We start from the raw sequence: 24,811 nt of genomic DNA, 5'->3' as shown, positions 1-24,811 counted from the left end.
AGAAGGAAGGAAGGAAGGAAGGAAGTGGCAGAAGGAAGGAAGGAAGGAAGGAAGTGGCAGAAGGAAGGAAGGAAGGAAGTGGCAGAAGGAAGGAAGGAAGGAAGGAAGTGGCAGAAGGAAGGAAGGAAGGAAGGAAGTGGCAGAAGGAAGGAAGGAAGGAAGGAAGTGGCAGAAGGAAGGAAGGAAGGAAGTGGCAGAAGGAAGGAAGGAAGGAAGGAAGGAAGTGGCAGAAGGAAGGAAGGAAGGAAGGAAGTGGCAGAAGGAAGTGGCAGAAGGAAGGAAGTGGCAGAAGGAAGTGGCAGAAGGAAGGAAGTGGCAGAAGGAAGTGGCAGAAGGAAGGAAGTGGCAGAAGGAAGTGGCAGAAGGAAGGAAGTGGCAGAAGGAAGTGGCAGAAGGAAGGAAGGAAGGAAGTGGCGGAAGGAAGTGGCGGAAGGAAGGAAGTGGCGGAAGGAAGTGGCGGAAGGAAGTGGCGGAAGGAAGGAAGTGGCGGAAGGAAGGAAGTGGCGGAAGGAAGGAAGTGGCGGAAGGAAGGAAGTGGCGGAAGGAAGGAAGTGGCGGAAGGAAGGAAGTGGCGGAAGGAAGTGGCGGAAGGAAGGAAGTGGCGGAAGGAAGGAAGTGGCGGAAGGAAGTGGCGGAAGGAAGTGGCGGAAGGAAGGAAGGAAGGAAGGAAGGAAGGAAGGAAGGAAGGAAGGAAGGAAGGAAGGAAGGAAGGAAGGAAGGAAGGAAGGAAGGAAGGAAGGAAGGAAGGAAGGAAGGAAGGAAGGAAGGAAGGAAGGAAGGAAGGAAGGAAGGAAGGAAGGAAGGAAGGAAGGAAGGAAGGAAGGAAGGAAGGAAGGAAGGAAGGAAGGAAGATGACAATGCCACATTACAAACTGTGGGGCTGGGAGACTGTTTGTCTGGGAAGTCTGGAGAGGATAGGCATTCCTAAGAAGAGGCAAAATTACATTCCTCATCTCTCTGGACCCTCATGATGTCTCCATCCACCAGGACTCAAGTGATGTTTAAGAGTGTACTGGGGTCTGGCTAAGATAATGTTCTTTGTAGCAGAATGTATGGTGCTGCATTTGGGATTTGTGACTAAAGCAAGCCCTGGTAACATACCTGTGTTCTGGCTATTGCTGAGCACTGCCTGCACAGCATCAAGGCTTTCTCTTACTCCCACTCAGCCCCCCTCAGGGGTATTTGAGAATTTGGAGGGGACACAAGCAGGACAGCTGACCTAAACTGACCCATATGATATTGTATGCTCTACAATTTCATACACAGTAACAGAAATTGAAGAGAGAGATTTTGGGAAGGCAGCCATTGCTCAGAGACTCACTGGATACCAAGCTGCTTTTGCATCACTGTTTTTTACCCTTTCCTCTTTCCTTCAGTTAATAAACTATTTTTCTCAGCCTGTGAGTTTTCTCACTTTTGCTCTCCCCATCCTGCAGTGGTTTTCAGGGGGGAGTAAGTGAGATGTTGTGTGGTGCTTAGCTGTGGGTGAGGGTCAAGCTGCCACAAAGTGAGAAAAGAAAATCTCCAGTCACTCTGGTGTACACAGTCAGGCTTCCACACAGCTACAGCACATTCCCCTACTCAAATGTGCACACACACATGCATCTGAGCTGTAATTCTTGTACTCACCGCCCCACTGTTTACCTCAGGATGCTGTGAATTGCCAAGGGATGCAGCACAACCAGCTGCATCCACATCATGCCCGAGCCAGCGCTGCGACACTGCTTGGAGATTCCTTCTATAGGGTACAGAGGCACCCATCTACTGACCTTGTTTATACCTCACGTGACCTCCTGAGTGCAGGAAGGTCAGACCTGGGGCTGTTGCAGAGAACACCAAGACATGTCTGGACTTTGGCTTGCTCCTCTGGCTTGCTCCTCCATGTGTGTACCAGTGTCACTGTCAAGGGAGACCTTAGGCAAACCAAGAGTTGCTACAGGGCACTGGAGCCCAGGCACTGCTCTCCTTGGTCCTGCCAGTGGAAAGGCAAGGCTTGGGCAGGAGAGCCCCCAGCCTGTGGGTTAAGACCTGACTGCACAGCCAGTGTTGCAGACAGAACTTTGGCTTTTATGGCAATGGACCCTTGCTTTGAGGAACAAGGACAAGAGCATGTTTTCCAACAGGCTTTCCAGTCTAACTGGAAAGCTTGCCCTAAGGATACTCTGCATGCAGTGGGGTTCTTCTAGTGTCTGTCCTCCTTTTGTGGCCCTCCAGTGGTACTGCATGCCCTCCTTGGACTCGTTAAAACATGTGCTTCTTTCTTGGTCTCTGTGAAGCTACTCTCTGCTCTTTCAAGTTTGTTTCAGTCTTTCTCACCTCTCCAAAGCTACTGTATTGATCTCTGTGTCTCTTTATTGCCTACCTTTTTCCACCTTTCTGAGGCTAATCTTTGTTATCCTTCACATTTACAGACTTTATGCTACTTTCTTCTCTGAGGTTCTTTCAGGCTTTCTTCTAATCTCTCAGTATCTGTGAGGCCACTCTGTTCTCTGGGACTCTCCCACCCTCTCCACTTCTTCCCTAGCCTCTCCAAAGCTGCTTTGCCTGTCTTTCAGTTTTTTCCTTCCTCTCACTGAGGAAGTGAACTTTGGAGAACTTTCAGTCTTTCTGCTTGTTTCATATCCCACTCACCCTTCAGCCCCTTTTCCTGAAGTTTGATTGTATTTTCTGGGACTGTTTTAGTTTTCCTTCAAGGTTCATGGCATCTCAGTGGCTTCTCTTCTTTCTCCTGGGACTTTTTCAGCCTTCATGCTTGTTTCTTCCCTTCTCCAGGGCTATTTCCCGTAGCTCTTTTAGCCTCTCTCCTCTCTTAGCTGCTGCAGGCATACACTCCTAGAGCATTTTCAGAATCTTTGATACTTTCTTGTTATTGTCAAAGTCTCTTGTGTGTTCATCATGTTTTTTTCCAGCTTTCTACTAGTTCCCTAGTTCCTTTGACTCTTTTGAGGCTACTTTGTGTTCTCTGAGTCTTTTACAGATTTTTGCCTCATTTCCCCTTCTTTGATGCTACTCTCTGGGGCACTATCAATCTCTCATTCCCCCACTCTTTTTTTTTTTTTTTTTTTTTTTTTTAAATCTTGAGGCCACCCTTGGTACTACTGAGTAGTCTGGAGCTCCTTTACTTTCTTGTTATCACAGAGCCTCTTCTGTATTCTCTGAGGGGAATCTTTTCCTCATCTCTTTCTTTCTTGGCCCCTGACACCTGCTGCATTTTGTTTTCTTGAGCACTTACAGACTTTCTTCCCTTCCCTGAGGCTAGTTTATACACTTGGAATCTCTTTCATACTCTCTGTTGCTTTGTTCACTTCTGCTCGGCTCCTGTTTCATCTGGGGAACTTTCAGCCCATCTTCTACTTTCCTGGCATTTGGAAGGCTATTCTGTAATCATTCTCTAGCTGAGTGTTAATCAATGTTTACATTTTGTCTGAGACTTCTCAGTGTCCTCTGGATGTCTTTCAGGCTCTCTATTTTGTCCTCACTTCAGCTATTCTGTGTTCTCTGGGACCCTTGCAATCTCTTTCCTGTATCAGGCTCTCAATACCATTTTTCCATTATTTGAGGATTTTTCACACCTTTTTCTGTTTTAATATTGTTTTGAAGAATGAGCGAGGACTGAGGAAGGTGGGGTGGAGGCAGGAGAGAGGAATCTTTTCACAAATGAAACAGCTTCAAGAGCTCTGGATTTCAGCTGCAGTGGAGCTGGAATAGATCTCTGTGAGTCACCTTTTGGAAATTTTTTTTGTCCCTTTCTAGTTTTGGTGGTGGAGTTAGGAGACAAATGAGCTGAAAGAGGCACCTTTTAAAAAATCCTTTATTTTCGTATCATCCTAGTAAAAATCTTTTATATAAAGGCGAAAGTAGGTATTGCATAGAAGAAACACTGGTGCAAACATCACCCGGTGGGAATGGCATGTTGTTTCTTAGTGTCTACTCCCTACTGCACAACAGATGGCTAGCCCAGAGGCAAACATCTCCAGGTTTCCCCATGCCAGCTACAGGATGAAGCTGCTCAACTTATGGAAAGAAGTTATATCAGAATTATGTGTATCCATGCTACTCCCAAGAACCATCTGCTGGGAAAGCATCCTTTTACTCCTTGCCTTTTCTATGCCTGACTGATATGTCACCCAGGAAAGAGCACGAGGATCAGTCTGGCTGCCTTCTGTGCTTGCACCCTCTGTGTGTGTGAGTTTGTATTTCATGCACAGAAATGGAGCAGGTCGACACAGGATAGGAGGGTTGGCCTAATGTAGCCATAGTCCAAGAACTCAAAGCATGACACATCCAAGGCATCTTCTGTCATCTTGGAGACCTTTATGTCATTGTCTTTTAGCATTTCACATGCTACTTAGCTATGGGCACTTTTTTTGAGTGCCTTCCACCTGGGCTTCCTGTGACAAACAGCCTTGGTAAAACCAGGAGTGAGCAGAATTCACTACTAATTCACACTTCATCAGCTTTCAAACAGAGCTTCTTCAGGCAGTTCTCCTGTTTTGTCTCTGCGTAAGTTCTATGGCAGCTCCCGAGCATGAAGGACAGTAAGACAGCAGGTGTGCTACAGTCTGAAGGAAGAGAAACAGCACTTTCACAGACTTGAACTGTGCTTTCATTAATTAGAGATACAGGGAGGTATGCATTTATACAAATCAGTATTTGTGTATATTAAAGATACTTTTACTCAGTATCAGTTTTTATTTAAAAACATGCTAAAAACTTATAGTTAAATAATCAGAGTGACATTTGGGGAAAACACACAGGCAGCCACCCACCAGCATAAGCAAAAAAAGTGCATACATACATGAGCCAAAGCTCCCTTTGACCAGTTTACAGGACAATTAGTGCCTTTTCTGACAAACTGACTGCTGCAACCTCACACTTTCCAGAGCTGTTTTTTGTTGCCTGGAAAGTGCTATTACCTTTCTGCTTCATTGAGGATGTCTGTCATCACCTCCCACATCAGAGAGTCAGCCAGAGACACAAATCAGTCCTGCTTTTGACTCCTCTCCTGTAGGTGGCTTCATAGAGATGAATACATGAAGCTCATGTAACTATCTCACTTAATACTGTGCTTAAAATGCCTAAAGTAGTCATTAAAAAAAAGATTTCAGGATCTATGCTTCTAGATCGTGAAATGGAATGAAGCATTCTAGAAAAATAAGTTTGGATGGAAGGCCAAGTAGCTGAGTTTGCAACTACACATTTCATCTCTGAGTTACTCATAAACATATTTTATTTCCTTATTACTTTTACTAATATATTTTACCATTTTTGTACAAAAACTGACTGCAGATTAAAATTTAAGATGTGGAAGGTACCACTGTGCGACCCAAAAGGACAGAGATGATGCTCCTACTCAGCCCTGCACCTGGCTCTTTTTGAGCACCAGAAAATCTAGAGAAAGCTAAGCACCTCTGCCCAAAGGGAGAATGCAGTGGAACCATCAGAAAAAAACCATCCTGTCTTTTCTTGCAAAAATGGGAACACATCTTAGCAACTTTGGACACAGTCTTACATGTAGCAGCAGATACACTGGGCATCAGAGCCCCTTCTTCAACATGGAACAGCCATCTCCAGTGAGGCTCAGATGCTCCTGGTCCCAATTTTTGTTAGAAATGGAAGTAAAACTGGATTCAGTTTCTGTGCTTTCCCTCTGCTTCTTCCCTGTCTCCTTCAAAGGCTATCCAAGTGAAATAGCTGAACCCATATGGCCTTGTCTGCTTCAGTGGGAAACCAGAGCCCTGTGAAACTTGGGCATTGTGCTCATATGGGCAAGGGCTGTGCTCTAAGAATAGTAACCTTCTTCTTCACTGCAGCACCCAAATTCATCTCTATCTCCCACACATTCACACTCCTTCCTGTCACACTGATTTCACAGGAACTCAAAAAAGTGACACGTAGGTCACACAAAACACTATTGCTGCCAGATGTACAGATGCATGCAGGACTTACTAGGAAGATAAATAGGGGACTAAAACCTCCCAGATATAAAGTGGCTCAACAGCTATTTCAGCCCACAAGGAAAAGATAGGCTGAACGATACAATGAAAATTACAGCTTTTCAGAGCTTGAAATATGAATATTCAGACTGGACTGATAATAGAATCTTGTTTACCAGAGGAGTAGTTTGCAATGGCATGGCTCTGAAAGGCACAAGATCTCCATCCTCAACAGCTTCTGAAACTCAGCCCAGTAATGTCACAGTGAACCCCATCTCACATATGTGTCAGCACCTCTTTGAGAGTGACATTGGATGAGGTAACCTTTGAAGGTCACTTCTGACAGCTGTCCATGCAAAAAGCAACGTTTCTTTCAGAGCTGAGTCAAGCCCTGACTGAAGTTTAATCAGAGCATTTTCCATTGTCTGAGCCTTTCCTTCTTCCTTCACAAAACAGCAAAAACTTGTAACAATGGGTAAATGCAGGCTCCTTGCAATGAAGAAGCATTCAAATTAGAGAAATACATGTTCAGGTTTTCTAACAGGAATGCTGGCAAAAATACGCATTGAGTGAACTACCCCTGTGGACGAACTTGGCTATCTATCAGCAAAAACCAGTTCTGTACTGAAGGTGTGCCAATACAGACCATCTCTGAGTGCTGTTCTGGAAATTGCCCCTTTCCTGCATCATCTGGTCACTCATAATCAAACTGTCTTTTCTAGCTCAGGGAGACAGCTGTCTTTGGCCCAAGGAAATCCCTACAACAAAGGCCATGGCATGATAATGGTGCCATCAAATTGCCATCCCTTTCCTTCACATCCAGCAGCTTCCCACGCCTTGGGCAAACTTTTTGAAGCAGACAACACAGTCAGTGAAGTCTGCTGCCAGTAGGTCAGACTGCAATCTCTCTCCTTTGTGCCAGCAGTAATTTGCTTAGTCAGTACTTTTAGCTTTCAAAGTAGCATGACATAAAGCAGCCAGGCACTGCTTTGGGTGAGTAAAGGCATTGGAACTTTGCCTCGCAGAAGCAGGAAGCTCATCATCTGGTCCAATGGGAAGGCTTTGCATTCCATCTGAGAAAAGAGTCTCTGATTTTAAAGGAAATACCTTTGTTACAGTAAGGGCATCAAGGCCCTGATAAAGATAGGTGCTGCCTCCCCATGAACTTGAGAAAAGTTATGTCTTTGCCCACACCTACTGTCAACTTTGCAAAAGATGTCCTCTAGAGATCGCACAGCGGTTCCCAAATTAATGTACAATAAATGTGTAAAACCAAAAACAGTAAGAAGTTATAAGTCAGGCAACTAAATTCTAAGCTATATCCATCGTAATAATAATCATCATCATTACCATAATAAAAAAGTATACACCGTAAGGTACAAGAAGCTGCAAAGCAAAGCAGCTCCAATTCCTAGGACTCTCAGTTACAGTGGCTTTTCCGAGTCTTCCAGTAAATTGGACATAAGGGCTGAAAACCTAATGGAAGACTTTGAAGAATTCTCCCTTGAAGTCAAACACACATAATTTTCGCACATATAGCATGGATTAGTAGAGCAAAACATTTTCTTAAGTTAAGGAACATTCTTAGAGCAGATCTATGATTTCGTGTAGAAAATCCATTTGTTTGGGGAGTTTCCCCCCTCTTTGGCAAATAAATGGCAAATGTGAAACAGAAAAAAAAAAAAGAGTCAAATAAGTTGTGATAATAACAGGACAAGTAACAACAAAGTGGATCTGTCAATGGGACGGATTTCCACAGCAGGGCTAGGCATGATGCTCCTTGCAGTCATTCTTTGTGTTCATTTTATGATGAGACAGAAAGGTTGATGTGATAATGTTTCAGAGGCTTTAGGCATCATATTTTTTGCCAGTCCTGTGAATCTGCTGGAATAGTGTCATGGAGAAGGCCATGCCAAGAATCTGAAGGAAAACAAACAATAAGGGCTTTAGTACAGGAAGGTTGCCAAAATTGTACTGCTGAACTGTGTTCATGGCCCAGCTGTAGTTTGAACAGTCATTCTACATTAGCCATATGTCTCAAGCTTCAACACTGAGCAGTAAACCTGAATTTATGTGTTGTTCAGGCACATAGTGATGTCCAGGTTGTTTCTGTCAGAGCACAGATGAAGGCCAAAAAGCTCTCAGGTTTTTGTCATACATGCAACAGTTTTTTTGAATCAACACATACAAGTCACTCTTCCCTTTGACCCAACAACTTGTGCTTGTTTAGTCAGGTAACTGTGACTGGAAAGCTCAGATTCAGATAATGTCCCCCAAAAGTATGGCAGTAATAGAATCATAGAATATCCTGAGTTGGAAGGAACCCATAAGGATCATTGAGTCCAACTCCTGGCCCTGCACAGGATAACAAAAATCACACCATGTGCTGAGAGCATTGTCAAAATTCTTGAACTCTAGCAAGCTTGGTACTGTGACCATTTCCCTGGAGCAAGCACCCCAAAACCTTAACAGATTATTATGATATTTCTGCACTTATTTTTTAAGACACATCAACCTCCTCAGTTCAGTGGCCATGATTTGACTAATTTTGGTAATTTCTAGAACTTGCTTCCAAAATTAAAAATCAACCAGTTCCTGAAAGGACAGCATAACAGATAGCTTAATATGGGAACTCCAAAGAGGCACCCTGAAGTCAAAACACGGGCAAGCAAAACCCCAGTGTAGCATGTCTTCTTTGCAGGACCAACTACTGACCTGCTTCCTTTCTGAGCACACAGTCTTAAATCAACTCATAAAACAAATCAGGTATTTTTGAAATAATATTCCAACTCAAAGCAATCGAGCATCACTTTTCACGCAGCAGAGTCAAGAATGCTGACAGCAAATCAAAGCCATGTTGAAAAACATCAAACCAGTATTACCTGCATTATGAGGACGCACATCCCAATCGAACCAAGGACATGCTTATTGTCATCAAACCAGCTCATAACTTTCTCATAACATCCCTGAAATGATGAAAGATGAAAATTGAAACACCAAGGTCACATTTTTTTTCATGTGCATTCCCTCTATTTTGTTCCTTCCCACCCATACCTAAGACTTGACGTGGGCAACGTGAGCCTTACCGTTTTCCACAGTGATTCAGTAGAGTTCCGTCCACAGTCTTGGGAGTTTTCCATACAACATCGATCTGGAACAATGTTTTCTCCCAGCACAGGGTACCAATCTGTATAGTCATTCACACCACAGCATTTCATCTGTTCAGAAGTAAAGGATTAATAAATTAACTAGCACAATTTGTAAATCATGCAGGACCACAAACTTTTATTTCCACTAAACCACTCTGTATTTTCTAAAAGGCCACCACAATACTTCTGTACTTTAAAGGTGTTCTGTGGCTGCTGATCACCTAAAGCAAATATTTAAAAACAAAAAGAAAAAACAAAAGCAAACAAAATAAATGGCTCAATACCCAAATCCTCTTGTCACAAAGACATGAGCTCAAACACTAAAACGTAAGGTAATAAGCCCACAACTGCTAAAAGCAAAATCCCGCCAAAGCTGCAGTGCCACCTATGCAGGTTTTGCTGCCTCTGCTCTTATAGATCATCTCTGTGCCTGGGATAGCCAGAGAGAATTCCAGACAGGTGAGCATCTTTCACCTTACGGAGTACACTTTGATCCTGGGTTTCACAGTGCTCCTGGGTTTCACAGTATTCCCTGGATGTTCAAGAGTGCAAAATCAGAAATCAAAACCTGCATTAGCCATCTTTTAGACTAGGCATGGATGCCACACTTAAGAGACTGCAGCAGCCTTGATGACTAAATTGTTACTTTTTTACTATTGAGAAAATATGTTACCTCTGCTTGAATGATATTCCATGCATTTTTCAGTCCAATATTATTTTCTGAATTGTATAGCTTCATACCTTCCTTCAAATCCTTCTTTGCACTCTCACTAACCTGCACCATGTAGAAGACAGAGGAAGTCAGTGCACTGCTGTTCAGAGGAAAGGACCAAATGGAACACACACATACAGAATATCTATCTTTTACCTTCTCTCACCACAAACTTAACATGGGTAAAAAGCTTCAGGACTCTGAAGATTCAGGACAAATCACTGGGACTTTTAAGCAGCTGCCAGGTCTCTCCCTCAAATTGCAAAATAGTGGATTAATTCTCTTGAGATAGGAGACCTCTGCTAGAAGTCCATGATACAGTCATTATGTGATTCAAACTAACTGAACATGAACAGGACCCATCTGCTGAGCTTGCTGTAACCTTGCCAGAGACAGCTGTTTGCAATACCCCACAGCCTCTCCTGCTTGTAACCTGTGGCCTGCTTTAATTTGCTAATATCACAGAACCAGAGTCCCAGCTTCCCAACCTTAGAAGAGTTATCTTTGCATGGACTCAGGCAGGCTATAGTGAATAGCCATTACAAAATCAGTTGAAAAGAGATATTATTGTTTTTCTCCTTGTGGGATCAAGCTTGTGGGATTAATGACTTTCAAATGTGCTGTTCTTTCTTTAGAAGACAAAGTTGGAATGCTTAATAGGAGAACTGAGATGTCCCATTTCTTGTATTAATTTCAGTCTGAGCCCAGAGTCCTGGATGCAGGTAGGAATGTACCTTGCCTCTGACAGTAGTGAGCTGGTAGAAGAGAAAGGATTGTGGTCCTGGCATAAAGGTCAATGATATTTTAAGATCTGTTTCATCCCTCTTTTACAACTCAGTCAAAATCAGCAGTTCAGCTCAGCTCCCTGAAAGTAGCAGGCATCATAATGACAGCCTAAGAGATAAAGGTCTGGGAGGAGCTGTTTCAAAATAAGTCTGGACATACTCATACTGTAAGGTTCTGCTCTGTGTTTAGCAGAGGTCTCCAATTCCCCAGTTACTTTTCCAGTTTTGTATCTGATGGGCCAGCCAGTTCACCCAGTGCCCACTTCACTTAGTCACTACGAGATAGCAGATTCCTACAGATGGGCTTTATGAGAAACTGCCTCTTGATCCATTCTGCACTCACACCAAACTCTCTCGGACTTCCCAGTCAAGTGAGACAACTGGTGGCATTTAGAATAACCTGTGAATATCTCATGCCTCTCTCCTTCAGCCCTGTTCCAAGGGTTGGCCCAAAGAGGCTCTTTGGAAGCAGGACCTTCCACAACCCAGGACTACAAGATGATCAGCTTCTTGCAGACATCAAACATGTTGAAGGCTATCTAAGATTTCAGGACAAGACAAAAAGGACCATGGTTTATTTCAGGGATTTGTGCTCCTCATCACTTCTTCCTCCCCCTTCAGAAGAAGCTTATGACAGACAGCCAAAATCTCAAGGTTACACCAAAGTGAAGATCCAGGAGAACCCACATGCCTTTATCAAACAAAAAACTAAACCTGGTTTACATGCTAGTAAAGATAATTAATCTGTATGGCATATCTGCTTACCTTGTCCATATAAACAAAGAATAAAATTACTAATATCAGCTCTGCCAGGAGAATTATCAGCAAAACGATGAAAAACTAGAACAAAGAAAAAAGAGACAGTGTATACACATTTGCCAGCTAGAGAGTAAACCTGCTGCTAGAAACTATGAAGACAATAGGCTTACTACCAGTTTGCAGGTTTCAGTCATGCTTTTGTCTTGCTCCTTTTGACTGCTGTCACAACACACAGTCTGAGCATGTCTTTCCTTCACACAGACTGCAGGACAGATGCTAAATATCCCTTAGCGCAAAGATCAATGTGACGTGCCTCAGAAATGATTCCCTAGCAGATGGGCTTGAACCACATGTGACTCTGGAATAGTCATCATATTACTCAGCACTTCTATTCCCAGCTCTGTATCTGAAATCTCTCTCTGCAGAGGCATCCCAAGTGTGAGTTCTAGTAGTTTCTCACTACTTTTCATGCCCAGTGGGCTTTTTTTTTCATGCCTTTATGCCCTAGTGGACTCCAGGCAGGCATGGCACCTGACCCCAGACACTGGGGAAGAAGCAGTATGGAGCACAGCCAGATCTTCAATTGGAAACTCATGACAGTCATGATAGAATAAAATTACTTTTTCAGAACCTTGTAAGAACATAAAATCTTCTTTAAAAAAATTAAGCTGGCATTGCAGTTAGTGTGGAGGAATCACATGGACTTCAATACTAATCTCTGTTTGCTTTCCTAGCTGTACAAGTCACAAAACCAAGCAATCAGATAGCAAAAGACTTGGTGCACATTTTGCCTCCAGTTTAATTCTCTGAGGTGGTTTAAGGAATTCTGCCCAGCTGTTCCCCAATGTCATATAAGAGAGAGTTTTGCACAAGGAAAATATGCTCCTTAATGTCACAGCATCTGGATTTGTAAACTGTGACTGAATTGGAACCCATCTGCCTTGAAAGCCTTCCTCCCACCTTCTGCCACAATACCTCTCCTTGTAGGGGGTTCTCCTCTCCCCAGTATTTTTTTTTGGAGGGGGATATTTATATGGGGGGGTATTAGATATTCCCCCACATAATCTCCCATGATTAGTCAGGGAAGCTAATGATGAAACCTCCTGAGTTTATGCAAGAAGATCCACATTGTGTTTTCTGAGAGGGGTTCCCAACCTCTGTGATTCTGTGTTGGTCAGAGAATTTCAAGGGTCAGACTATTTATTTTTTATTGATAAGGCCTGGCAGAAACCTTGACTTCTTAACTTTGGCTCAGATGGTTTTCACCATCCTCTGACAAAGGCCTTAGATAAGGACAATATAGAAAATAGCCATGAGAAGCTTTGAGCAGCTCTGTGCCTAATAATTTTTTCAGTCAATCCTTCCAACATACATTTCCAGAAGGGCTATCCAGGTTGATCTTACAGTTCATGCTTAACCATTCAGAGGTAACTGACAGCAGTTTGCTTTGCTACCTAATACATTAGGGCACACAGTAACAAGGACACATTTGCTAATACACCATTGATATCACTGTGACCAAAGTTGTGGGATGTCATACTGAAAGCCTACAGAAGACTGAAACCCAAGGGCAATGTCACAGTGAGCCACAAGACTGTTTTGCACTGGTCATTCAAATAAAATAATAACAAGGCAACAGCCACTGTTCTTAGTAAAAAGGAGTATATTGATGTCTTACACTCAACAGGAGGCACTTGTTTTCCTTGATAGCACCTAGGCAGCCCAGGAAGCCAGTCACCATGATCACTGTGCCAATGGCAATGACTAGGTTGGCAGCTGAAAGTGATGGAAAGCTGGGAGAAAATGTGGCGAAGTTGCCTTGTGACACTGACAGCCAGATGCCCACGCCCAGCAGACCACAGCCACATAACTGCGAAGAGACAAACAAAATAAAGGTTTCACCGTTAACATAAATGTCACTGTCTCCTTCCCTCAAAACTCTGAAAAGAAAGGATTTCACAAGCAAATTCTCAGGTAAGTGTTCTGCAGTAATGCACTCAGTGGCTTGATGCTGAAACAAAGTGAAATTAAATGTTCTTACTTAGACTTGGTCATGTCACCTGTACTTATAATTCTATTTAAAAGTCACTGTATGGTAGAATTCTCTTCTGAGAGACTTAGCATATGAAACCAGGGCTACCCACTGATCTCACAACAGCAACCCAATGCCATTTTTCTCAATGAAAATAAAAAAAATATTATTTGAAAATAATATTTGAAATATTTTGGAGAATTGTCTCCAAAATATTGGAGACAATGCTCCATTGCACTTATTTGTGCAGTCATCTGCAATGTCTCAGAGTATTCAGTCCTGTATTGCTTCATCATAGGGGAGGCAAGGAAGTCCTGAAGACATTTACAATCAAAAGCGTCATTTCAGTAAATATTTGTCATAAAATGCCCACTCACAGTAGCCAGGTTGGGTTTTAGTATGAGTTCTCATAGCTTTAGTGTTGATAGTCAGTGTTCACAAAATGTCACCAAAATCAGATTTCTAGATACATTAGTTACGGGAAGCTCAAGCCTTATGCAAGATGCTCAGAGGCATTCCCAAGGGAAGCAGAGTAACACATGCATTGGGTAACACAGAGGAAATGTTGAGGATTCTTTTAAGGAGACTGGGAAGCACCTCTGCTTCCTAAAGTCAATGCACAGTAACTCCACAGAGTAGGCTGGGAAGCATCACCAGGTATGAATAAATGTCACAACATCTGTGTCCTATAACAGAGCTGGATACAGCTGCAACAGGAGTGTGTGTAGCAGGAAAAGGTCAAACACCAGCTAACCCTATGAAAAGACTGGTATAAAACAGACACACATGCATGTGGCAGGAGAGGACTTCTGTCTCTTCCCTCAAATTTGTCCTCTCCACTTAATCTTGAATTGATTCTCATTGCCTTTCATGGTATGTCAGTAAAGTCAGTGTGTAAAGAGCTGTGTGGGGGATGCAAAACAGAAGACTGATATTCTGCTGCAGGACCCAGTGGACATGGCCACAGGTTTAAACCATCTGCAGCTCATGGAATCAGCCGCCTTATTGCTCCTGCTTCAAATTTCATCTACTCTGTCCTTGAATTGCTGCAGTTTTGGTGCCTCAAGCTCACTCAGGAAAACACCCTGTGGTTCAGCTGTTTCCATTGTTAGATGAGAACGGAAGGCAGTTGCTGGGGCTGAGAGCTTAATGGTTCAGGAGGTCAGGAACAACTCTCACCACACAACATTCATTTAAGATATTAAATGGCATTTCTAAGCTGCCAGGGCTGTCGTTGCCATTAGCTGATGGTACTTTAGTCAATGACTTCATGACACTCCATGGATGAGACTGTAAATGTTTCCAAAGAAGTTTCTACCAAAGACCAAAATTGTTCAGTGTAAGTTTCCATCAGATCCTGAATTCACACTTTAAAGGTCATTCACAAAATGTGTTCCTTGGACTTTTGTTATTAAGTTCAGAAATCACAGCCCTAGCTTAAGTGTTTTGAAAGAGTGCAATGAATTCTGGAATCATTAGGCCAAAAGCAATAGATTGTTGCAGATAAACAAGGTGGTGGTAAGAGAAAGGTCAGGGAAAAAGGCTTACAGAGGAAGGACAAGTAAAGGATAAAAAGGAGTACATATGATTAATACAAAGCTCAGTCCATAAAGAATCACACCTCAGAATCCAACCCCAATTATGAGATCATAGCAAAAGAGATAGAAGCCCTAACCAGCATCTCTTTACTATTTGAAAAAATCCTGCTGCACAATCCTTGAAAGAGATTTGGTCTAGAAGAGAAAGGTGGCTAGGAGATTACTCCAGAAGGTTCATGTTTATGTTTACTTAGAAAAAGTTAGAAGCACCTAAGTGATTAAATGAGGGAAGGTGGGTAACCTAAAGTTATAGGAGATCAGGAAAGGGACATATGCTCCATGGGATGGACATGAAGACAAAAAAAAAAAAAAAAGACCAAGAGCAGAAGGAGAATCAAAGCTGGAAAGCAGAAAAAGACAAATCACCTCTGTCCCTTTGGCAGGGACAGTTCAGGAGACCCTCTACATACACTTCCATACAGGGCATATAATTTCTTCACTTGCTTATGGTAGCCACATTAGTATTTCGGTAAACTCAGGAGCAAAACACTTTGCTTTTTGGCAGAAGAACATTCACCTGCACCTTCCCCTTTCCACAATGCCTTGAGCAGGGAAGAAGTGTTGACACTTGATGTGAAATGTTTGCAAAAAATGTCTGGTGTATTTGCACACACTTGTGCTGTCCCAAGGCAGACCACTATGGAGAAGAATGACAAGACATATGAGCACACCAGGAGAAGAGTCCTTCACAATGTGAAATGAAGTGGAATGTCAGCTGACTGAGGCTACAGACAAACCAACATTTGCTTTTTCTTCCAGCAATTTTTAAGTCCTGCTGAAGACAGTAATGGAATAACTTCTTTCCAACTGTTGTAGTGGTCGAGCTAACACACCAGAAAGGTGCACAGTGTGACTGCAGTTCCTTTCAGAGCTTTCTGACAACATGCAAGAGAGCAGTACCACAATCACACCACAGTATCTGCACTGGTCACACTCTCCAAACAGCTCACTCCAAAGCTAAAGAAATTTCTTTTCACATACTTTCTACCTCCCCAAATAAGATTTCTCTGCCCCTAAATTACACTGAAAGTTCAGATTACATAAAACATCAGTTGATGGAGTTGCTGTTAAAGGCTGATCTATGCAATTAGGATTCTCTCTGAAGAGAGTAGAAATTCAGAAAGATATTTGATAAGACATGACGACCTAAAAACTTCCACAAGGTGGCATCCCATACCAAACAGCACTAAAAGTTTAAGACAAATTCCATATTTCTTCTTTCCACAGCTCCTCAATTTTAGTGCCTTCTTTTCTGTTTTTTCTCTGCTATTCTACTGCATAGCAGTACTGCTGATGCTAAAATTCATGCTTTAAATTCAGGTCCCATGACAAATTCTTTTTTCAGTTGTGCTTCTTTAAAAAAATCCCAAATAATTCCACTGACATGGAATTGATTACATGACTTAATTGCATACAACCATACCAACCAAAGCTGGCTAGGATTCTAGCAATAAAATATCTTTTGCTGACACTTTATTCTATACCAGTCTAATTTTTTATACAACGTGAACATTACAAAAATGCTCTGACAACTATTTATTCTCACAGGATCCACCTCATTCTGTTAGGAACAAGTGAATCCTGGAGTGTGAAAGCAGCAAGAATATATCAAGTCATCTTATTAATTCCTTTTTCACCATATAATTAAATAATAAATGCTTCTTGGTATTTTAATTGTGTGAGAGTGATGGCACTGATATTCCTTCCCCAGAGTAATGGTTCAACAGAGTAATAAATTTCACTGGAGTTTTCTTCTCAAAAATGTTGGCTCATTTCCCTCTCATGATTAGAAATCATCATCCTCTAGGCAACCATCAAATCTCTCCTTCCCTTGGTGTTTATGTCACTGCAGAACACTATCATAAAGTCAGTCACTTTTACTTATAGGGCAATTTATCCAAGCTATGGTACACATATTTTGAGCTTAAAAGCAGAAGGAACACCAACATTCCTCACAAGCTCTCCCGCACTTTTAATTCTCTCCACTGCCTCAATGTCTATCTCTCTTCATCACTGTGTCCAGAAAACATCAAGCGTTCTAGGAAACATTAAGAGTCTCAAATGCTTCGAGGGAAATTGGAACTCCAGATAAACTCAGAGAGAAAGAAACCCCAAAACAAGCCTTTCCTTGACAAGTCTTATGACCAGAAGAGGAATGGGGCTCATTTATTTTATTCTGCATTTTTGAGCATTGTGTGAACTAATACAACAATACAAATTTTCACAACAGAGCATTTTACCCAGGTTTAGCTGCTGTAACCATAGAAAGATACAGGAAGGGTTTACAAGACCCAGGAAGGACAAAACAGACAGTCAGATGTATGCCAAGACTGACATATTGTACAGAAGGAGATTGTGCACAGGATTATCTAGCCTGGGAGGAATTATTAGACAGGATGTGAATGAAATATTCACAACTCTAGAGGTCAGTAAGAAAAACAAACAGCCTGTGTCTCAGTCCTTTCCAATAATAGGAACAAGGGGAATAACAGCAAGCATTTGTAGTACATTTTGCTTCACACAACTGAGAAGTAAATTGATGAATTATGCCACAGCTGGTTACAAGAATCAAGCATTGTGCCCACAATTGTCAGTGAGGGCTAGAAAATTTTCCTGCTTCTCAGAATAAGATAATGTGTTCAGAATCCCACAAAACTACCAAGCGGCAACAAGCTGGGGTAAAGAAGGGGTAGGAAATGCCATTCTGATAATGCTTATTAATTTAATAATATTGATAGACTTGCCCTTGAAGTCACTGAACAGCATCAGAAAAAGGAATCTGATAAGGAAAGCACTACCAAGAGGAAAAGGGATGCGGCTATATTCTTGTTGACTTCTGCAGTTATTCCATCCCATGCAAAGACTGAGTGATGGAAAAGCTGCACAAATAGGTGTGTGTGAGAAAGAGTTTGTTCTTGACATGAGACTTTATAGTGCTGCTTAAACACCAGAAGAGCTCTTAACACACACGGAACAGAACAGAGACATTTAGAAACCAAATAATCAGAGACAACCGTGAGGGACAAAAAGAAGCAAGTGTCTCAGTTTATACCCCGCCTCAAATAACATGCCCTGGGCCATCTGTGGCCCAGTTACAGAGAAGAGAAGAGAAAGCTCCCCACCTTCCTCTGTGCTGTGTTAAAACAGGAGGTGTGGCCTGAAGCAAAAATGACACAATGAAAAATACATGGTACAGCTTAAATATGGCCCCATAAAATGGCAAAAAGCACAGGAGGTTTGTTACAAGGAAATACTGATAGCATGACTACAAAAAACAAAGTCTGTGCTGGGAACTGATTTCAGGAGAACTGCAGTGACAAAAAGACATTCTGAATTAGGTTTTGACTGACTTCTGTTGAAACAGAAAGTCAGCAGGAAGATGACCTGCACCAAAAGGATAAGCATGAAGAAGCCACGAGGACAAGCAGAATGCACCACCAAAGCCTAACACAGAAAGTTTTTTCAGAGTCCAGGTGGCTCTTAAAACCCTCCAATTTGTTGGGGTCCACAACTTAGCTTTGGAAAAGCTGCCAATAATATTATCATTCTGTTTGGTAAGTTCCACAAGATAAAAGTGACCTTTCTCAGGTCTTCTTTTCAAGATGAAAGCGATTTTCCACCATTTCTCCAACTGACTTTCAGACCAGTCAGTGTGCAGATGAGATAAGGAAGACAATGGCCCTTATGAAGCAGCAAAGTCTTCTCATTCTGATACTGGGGTTTGGGGTGGGGGGCGGGGGGGTGTTTGCATGCTTTGGGGTGGTTTTTTTTAGTATTTTCCCCTGCTCCTTCATTTATGGTACCTTAATGTATTACAGATCAGAATGACTGTTCTGGAAGGAGGCAGGGATGAGAACTACATGGTTTCTACCACTTCAAAACACACTCCAGAACAGAGAAAGGCTTTCTGCAAATTAAATTTTTGGATGCCAATTGCCATCTCTGGATTTGGGTGGTTAATCCATCTCTGGAAAGGGCTGGTGCTTAAAGGCGATTTTCAGGTAAGATTAGATATATTTTCCTGCACTGTTTTGATAATCTACAGGATTAATCAAAACTGGGACTAAACAGCTGACAATCTCAGAAGTCTCTTGCAAAGCAAGCTCATCTTCTAAATATGATCTAAAATACAGCAAGGACACCAAAAGATGAGAAGCTCTTCAGCCATATACTAGAAAATGAGAATGGAGTATGGAAATAGGTGAATATACTCAAATAAAACCTACTTAGTGCTGCTGCTGTAACAATGTGGCAGATTTAAACTCCTCTACAACAAAGGAATCATTTTGATGTCTTCTTTTGAGTCTAGTTCTGTAACAGCTGTACTGACAGTCTGTGTGTAATAGAAGGTACAGAACTGGAATTTGTGCAAATGCTGAGTTTATTTAATTCATCTGCCAGAGAAAACATTTATTGTCTTCCTAGAGTCATTCCCCCCAGCAGTACTCCTGGGATGGACCTGACAAACTCAAGTGAGGTATCAGAGACTGTGACCTTTTTTGGGGCAAGTAGAGGGACAGCTATCCTGAGGAGCATTAAATTCTGACACTTTTATCAGTCTGTGTTTTTGAAATGTGTAACTATGCACCCAGAAGACTTAAACTTTGGCTCTTCCCTGGTCGCTCTGGAGTCTTCAATAAAGGACATGTTCTGTAAAAGGAAGATTTAAGACCTGGGTTTGCTTGGTTTGTCAAGGATGGCTTAAATTTTTTTTTAGTTGAAGGGCAGCTCAGGTACTTCAGGTTGCACTTTAGGAGAAACTTTCACTGAGAAATTAGTACAGCACTGGAAGAAGTTACCAAGAAAGTGTCAAAATCTCCAGTCACAGAGGTTTTCAATGCTTTGCTACAGGCAGTCATGGTTGACCTGAGCTAGCACTAGCAAGCAGCACCACTTGGTATGACTTGCAGAGATTCCTGTCAAGCAACATTTCTATGATTTTATAATTTCCTCAGCTACCATGTTCTTCCTAATTTGTGAAAAATACAAAATCATGTAATTTCACTTGAAATCTCTTTCTTGTGGAAGCCCTATGGGGTGAGCTCTCTTGCCATGCTGAGGAATCAGCACACCTGTGTGTGTCTCCAGTGCCTGTACACTTTTTGGCAGGGAGTTGCTATTTTGTTTACATTTAACAAATGGTGCTGCTCTATGATTGGCTGAAAACAGTTATAAAATGAACAAAACATTCTTTAGTGAGAGCTAGTGAAATAAATAATTCAAGCGTAAACAGAAATAACAGTAAAAGGCTGTTTTGTTGTCCCCCACTTTATCAGACTGCAGAACAAGCCTTGACATGTCTGAAGCGAGGGAAGACTCCAAGAAGGTGGAAGGGGAGCAAAAGGATGATGGACACAGACACGCTGAGATGTGCCCAAGGGTACAGACCCTGCCAACTGGGCCAATGCTGTTTCACCTCTTCATTAATGACCTGGACCATGGGACAGAGTGTTCCCTCAGCAAGTCTGTAGATGAACTCCAGTAGCTGACACAGCAGATGGCATCTCATAGAGACCTGGACTGGATGAAGAATCAGGCAGAGAGGACATCTTAGGAAGTTCAACGAGGTGGAATGCAGACACCTGGGGAGGAATGACCTTGTGCCCCAGGACACACTGTGGGCTGAGAGGCTGGGAAGCACCTCTCCAGCGGTGAGCCTGGTGTCCTGGTGCACAACAAGCTGATCAGAAGCCAGCAAGGCAACCTCAAAGCAAAGAAGGTCTACAGCACCTAGGGCTGCACTAGGAAGAATGTGCCTGGAAGTTTTGAGTGCTACCCTTTCCCCCTACTCAACACCAGTGAATCCAGCACAACTGGAATGCCGTGTCCAGTTCTGGGGTCCCCAATACAAGATGGACATTGGTGAGTACCAGTAAGGGAAAGGAGCCTTTTAAGAGGTTGAGAGGGCTGGGATTGTTTGTCCTCAGTAAGAGGAGGCTCAGGGGGTTCTTACTGATCTGTATATATACCTGATAAAAGGCGCTGAAGAACAGGGAGCTGCTCTCCTCTTAGGAGTGCTCAGTGACAGAACAAGATGACCACAAATTAAGACACAAAATTCAATGCAAGACCTGTGAGGGGGACCAAACACTGAAGTAATGTTTCCAGAGAGGCTGAGGAGCTTCCATCTGTGGAGATATTCCAAACCTGACTAGACACTCTACAGTGTCTGTAGACTAGAGAGTCTCTACACTCTCTGTCCTAGCTGACTCTGCTCAAGCAAGGGACAGCAGATCATATGATCTCAATATGTCCTTTTCTACCTCTTTCATTATTCTGTTAGGAGATAAGGTCTAAGATACCAATTAACAGCTATATTCCAGGTGTATTCTCCACTCTGCACACACACCCACCCTTTTTTTCCCCCCCAGTACCCCGTGTCTGCGTGAACAGGTAAGGGATAAACCCACTCAAATATTCACCGCTTGTGTCCAAGACAAGCACAGTCCGAATTTTCTAATTATTGTCATTAATAATTTGGGGATAAACATCTCATTCATGAAATTTCTAGGTGATAAATTGTCAGTATTCAAGACTAAGTGTGGATAAATGTAGCAGTAGAAAGCAAACAAAGGATTAATTTAGAGGAACATAACCTGTAGAATGAGATTCCCAAATACAGACTTCCTGCAAAATTATTTGGGAAAAGCTGATGCAAAAAAGTAAAGTGTCAAAACAAATGAGGCATTACTTTGGACTGTAGTAGTTCTTCTCCCAAAACTTCACAGCTCTTTTGAGTGGCATGCACAAAGGCAACAAAACAAAAAACAACAAAATAGTCTCTGCCTGCAGCTGTGAAAAATCTGATTTAGTTGTGACACTGTCAGCATTATCATCTTTTTGTGTATAAGTCACAACACCCAAAATGCAGTAGGCAAAACAGACTGAACATCTGAAGAAGATTCAGAGATAATGTATGAAGAAAGATTAAAATGTGGACAACACAGTTAAATGATAGTTGAACTCAGAGGGCAGGAAGGAGAATGGAAGCAGAACTTTGAAACTAGTATTAGAAAAAAAAATTAACATTATATATCAAATACCAAAACTCCCAAAATCAGAAGGACTGGCAGGGCCCTAACCACTCATTTGCTGGGTGGAAAAACATCAAAGAAAAAAAAAAAGAGTTCAAGAAGTCAAAGACTTTGACTATATATATACAAAATCCAGAGGACAACTAATATAGAAAAAGGAATTATGCAGTCACTCCACAGACGAGACCAGATTGGAAGGATATTTAACATAAAATTCATAAAAGCTGTATAATTTTTAAAGGCTATATAGTTCATAAAGCCCATGAAGGACTTGTGGTTCCTAGAGAAACACTAAACTTATGCATGTATTAGAATGCACAGTTATGCTATCCTTGATAACAGACTGACAATAATAGCTCATTTAAAATATAGTAACAAAGCATTATACATAATCTTCACATTAAACCGTTTTCTCATTAGCAAGCATGGGGATAAGAGCTGCAAAATTCTCTAAGCAATTCATCATAATGAATGAGAATCCATCAGCCTAACAAAGCACTTCTGAGCATTAAGCCCTATTTCCTAAACACACATAACTGAAAAGATATCTTTCTGAAATGCAAAGTTTGGGGATTAAATGCAGGCTCTCTCTAATTCCTGCAAATGACCCTATCTACAGACTTCAAACTGAAAACAGGCAGCAAATTACAGTGCTGTCTCTTAATGCACCACTTTTTGAAGCAGCTTGTCAGGAGATGTAAGTTTAGGGCTTTTCCCTATGAAATATCATTAATTACAAAATGGAAATCTGTAATGATTTTAAAATTACTTTATTTATTTTATTTTCCTATTTATTTCCATACAGTTAATTTCACTTGAAATGAAAATCCAATCTGAAAACAAGCTGGACAGAGCAATCTCCTGAATTCATTGCTCCACAGAAACATTCAGATCTGACTTTGCAAAAAGAAATATGTGTGTGCTACTTCATCCCATTAGACCTGCAGAACAGAAAGAGAGATAAATTTTGCTCTCCCACTTCTTAGAAAAAATTTGAAGAATATTTAACTGCAATTACTAATCCCTCAATAAGCATAACAAAGTACAAAACTTATATGTGTTAGCAATCATTATTTGGCTAATAAATTTGGTTTTCCTCATTATTAAAACCTCTTTCCAAAACCATTTGATTCACCAGCACTCAAGGCTTTGAAACCTAGAAGGAAATTTTTCAACAGTTTTCACAGCTGTCAACAGGAAGAGACAGTTTGACCAATATAGTTTTCAGAGTAACAAAGAGTCCAAATTCCAGTATACAAAAGCCCCAAAGGAAATGTATCAGAGAAGACAGGAAATCATATTTTATTCCACTGAGAGAAGAGAGACAAACAAATGTAATCATGATCAGTTGAGTTCCCTCAGTGCTCTAGTTTTTGAGCAACTGCATTAGAGCCTTCTTAAAACAGAACTGTGTGGCTGTTTAAAACCATATGCTAAATTCATTTGTTCTATATTTGCACAAATGCAGGGGCATGTACCTGCAGTATTTTCTTCTGAGATGGAAGCTCCTGCTACTTATTCATGGACATTTTCTGCCCAGCAAGGAGCACCGTCAGATTCTGGTCAATCCATCAAATATACATTTGCAATGCTTAGCACCCACTGGCATAACTCTATGGAATCTAGGCACCTCTGCTGGTCACATGTTGCTAATCCGTCTCCTTTTTCCTGAGCCAATTCTCCTGAAGCCGCTTTATCCGCTTTGTTTATTTTAACCACAGCTGCTTAATTCTACTATATCTCTTAATACTGAATAAAAGCAGCAGGAAAAAAATTCCAAAAGAAAAAGAAATCAGATGTTTGAAGGACTTGTGGTGAGGCAACAGTCAGCCATCCTCATTCAAATTTGTGCAAAAGGACTGAGGACCTCTCTAGTCCCAAAGAAGTTAGCATGACTTATGATGCCCTCTTAAAGATGTACTACAGGCCACAACCGAGAACACTTCATCTCAAACACTTCATTCTCCATCTGCTTAAAAGGGGCTTACACTACATTCTGCAAATCCACTTGGATCCTTCTTTCAGCTGTTGGAGGCAATGAGAAAAGATGCAAGGAATCAGTTTGAAGAAACTGTCTTCAGAAGCTATTTGTAAACCTGTTCACTGTGTATCTGTGAAGTAAGCCTGATACTTGTTGGACTATAAGCATTTTAGTCTTGGTCAATTTGCATGTTAAAACAGCACAAAACTCTGAGGGATTCAACTCTTTTAATTCACAACATCTGTGCACCACTGACAACTGGCTAAGGAGTAAAACTGACTTCCAATTTTACTTATTTTACATCAGATTGCAGAATGGCTTCCCATTCTTAATAACCTTGTATTACTTAAGCTGTCAGTAGAACAAGCACTGCAATACTCAAATAAAACAGACAACAGGAGTGAAGGCAGGCAAACAAGTTCTTTGCCCTCTGCACTGTCTGCTCTTCTTAAAAGAAGAGTGTAACTCTTATTAAGTGCAATTTTTAATAGCAATGATAATAAATACCAATAATAAATAAATAGGGAAATAACAATGATAATAAAGGATGAACAATTTCGCTCAGCACTCATTAGGAAAAAAAAATCAGTAAGTCTATTAAATCAACCAGAGAAAAGTTGTATTCAAAGTAATTCAGTGCAGATTTACTATTTCTTTGGTAATATTTAAAGTTATCCTGTATCTTTTTATTAATAGGTTTTATTTTGAAGCTACTAGCTGGAAAATAACATCTCCCAGTGGACTGGGAACACCTCCTACTTATTGTTAAATACTCTGTCAAGAGGTCTTAAATTTAAAATATTTTATGTGTTATCCATCCATTGC

The 24,811-nt window shown here is 41.5% G+C and overlaps 1 protein-coding gene across 5 annotated transcripts in view; it reads right to left on the bottom strand.

The window, feature by feature from the left end:
• Nucleotides 1-3,797: 3,797 nt before the first annotated feature.
• The window catches only part of TSPAN9 (tetraspanin 9), a 168,671-nt gene continuing 147,657 nt past the window's right edge, over nt 3,798-24,811 (bottom strand). For all 5 annotated transcript variants that reach the window (XM_014259763.2, XM_005531029.3, XM_014259762.2 and 2 more), the window contains 6 exons: nt 13,020-13,211; nt 11,348-11,422; nt 9,759-9,860; nt 9,023-9,154; nt 8,819-8,902; nt 3,798-7,856 (listed from right to left, as the gene is read on the bottom strand). In XM_014259763.2, the coding sequence (XP_014115238.1) occupies nt 7,785-7,856; nt 8,819-8,902; nt 9,023-9,154; nt 9,759-9,860; nt 11,348-11,422; nt 13,020-13,211 (657 nt within the window). In that variant the 3' untranslated portion in view covers nt 3,798-7,784. The remainder of the gene's footprint in view (nt 7,857-8,818; nt 8,903-9,022; nt 9,155-9,758; nt 9,861-11,347; nt 11,423-13,019; nt 13,212-24,811) is intronic.

The sequence above is a fragment of the Pseudopodoces humilis genome, chromosome 2 (assembly GCF_049639895.1).
Source record: "Pseudopodoces humilis isolate 2021_Gansu_Grassland_sample_001 chromosome 2, ASM4963989v1, whole genome shotgun sequence".
Taxonomy (NCBI): Eukaryota; Metazoa; Chordata; class Aves; order Passeriformes; family Paridae; genus Pseudopodoces; species Pseudopodoces humilis.
Note: the sequence above shows the minus strand (reverse complement) of the source record. Positions and strands in the feature narration are given on the sequence as shown.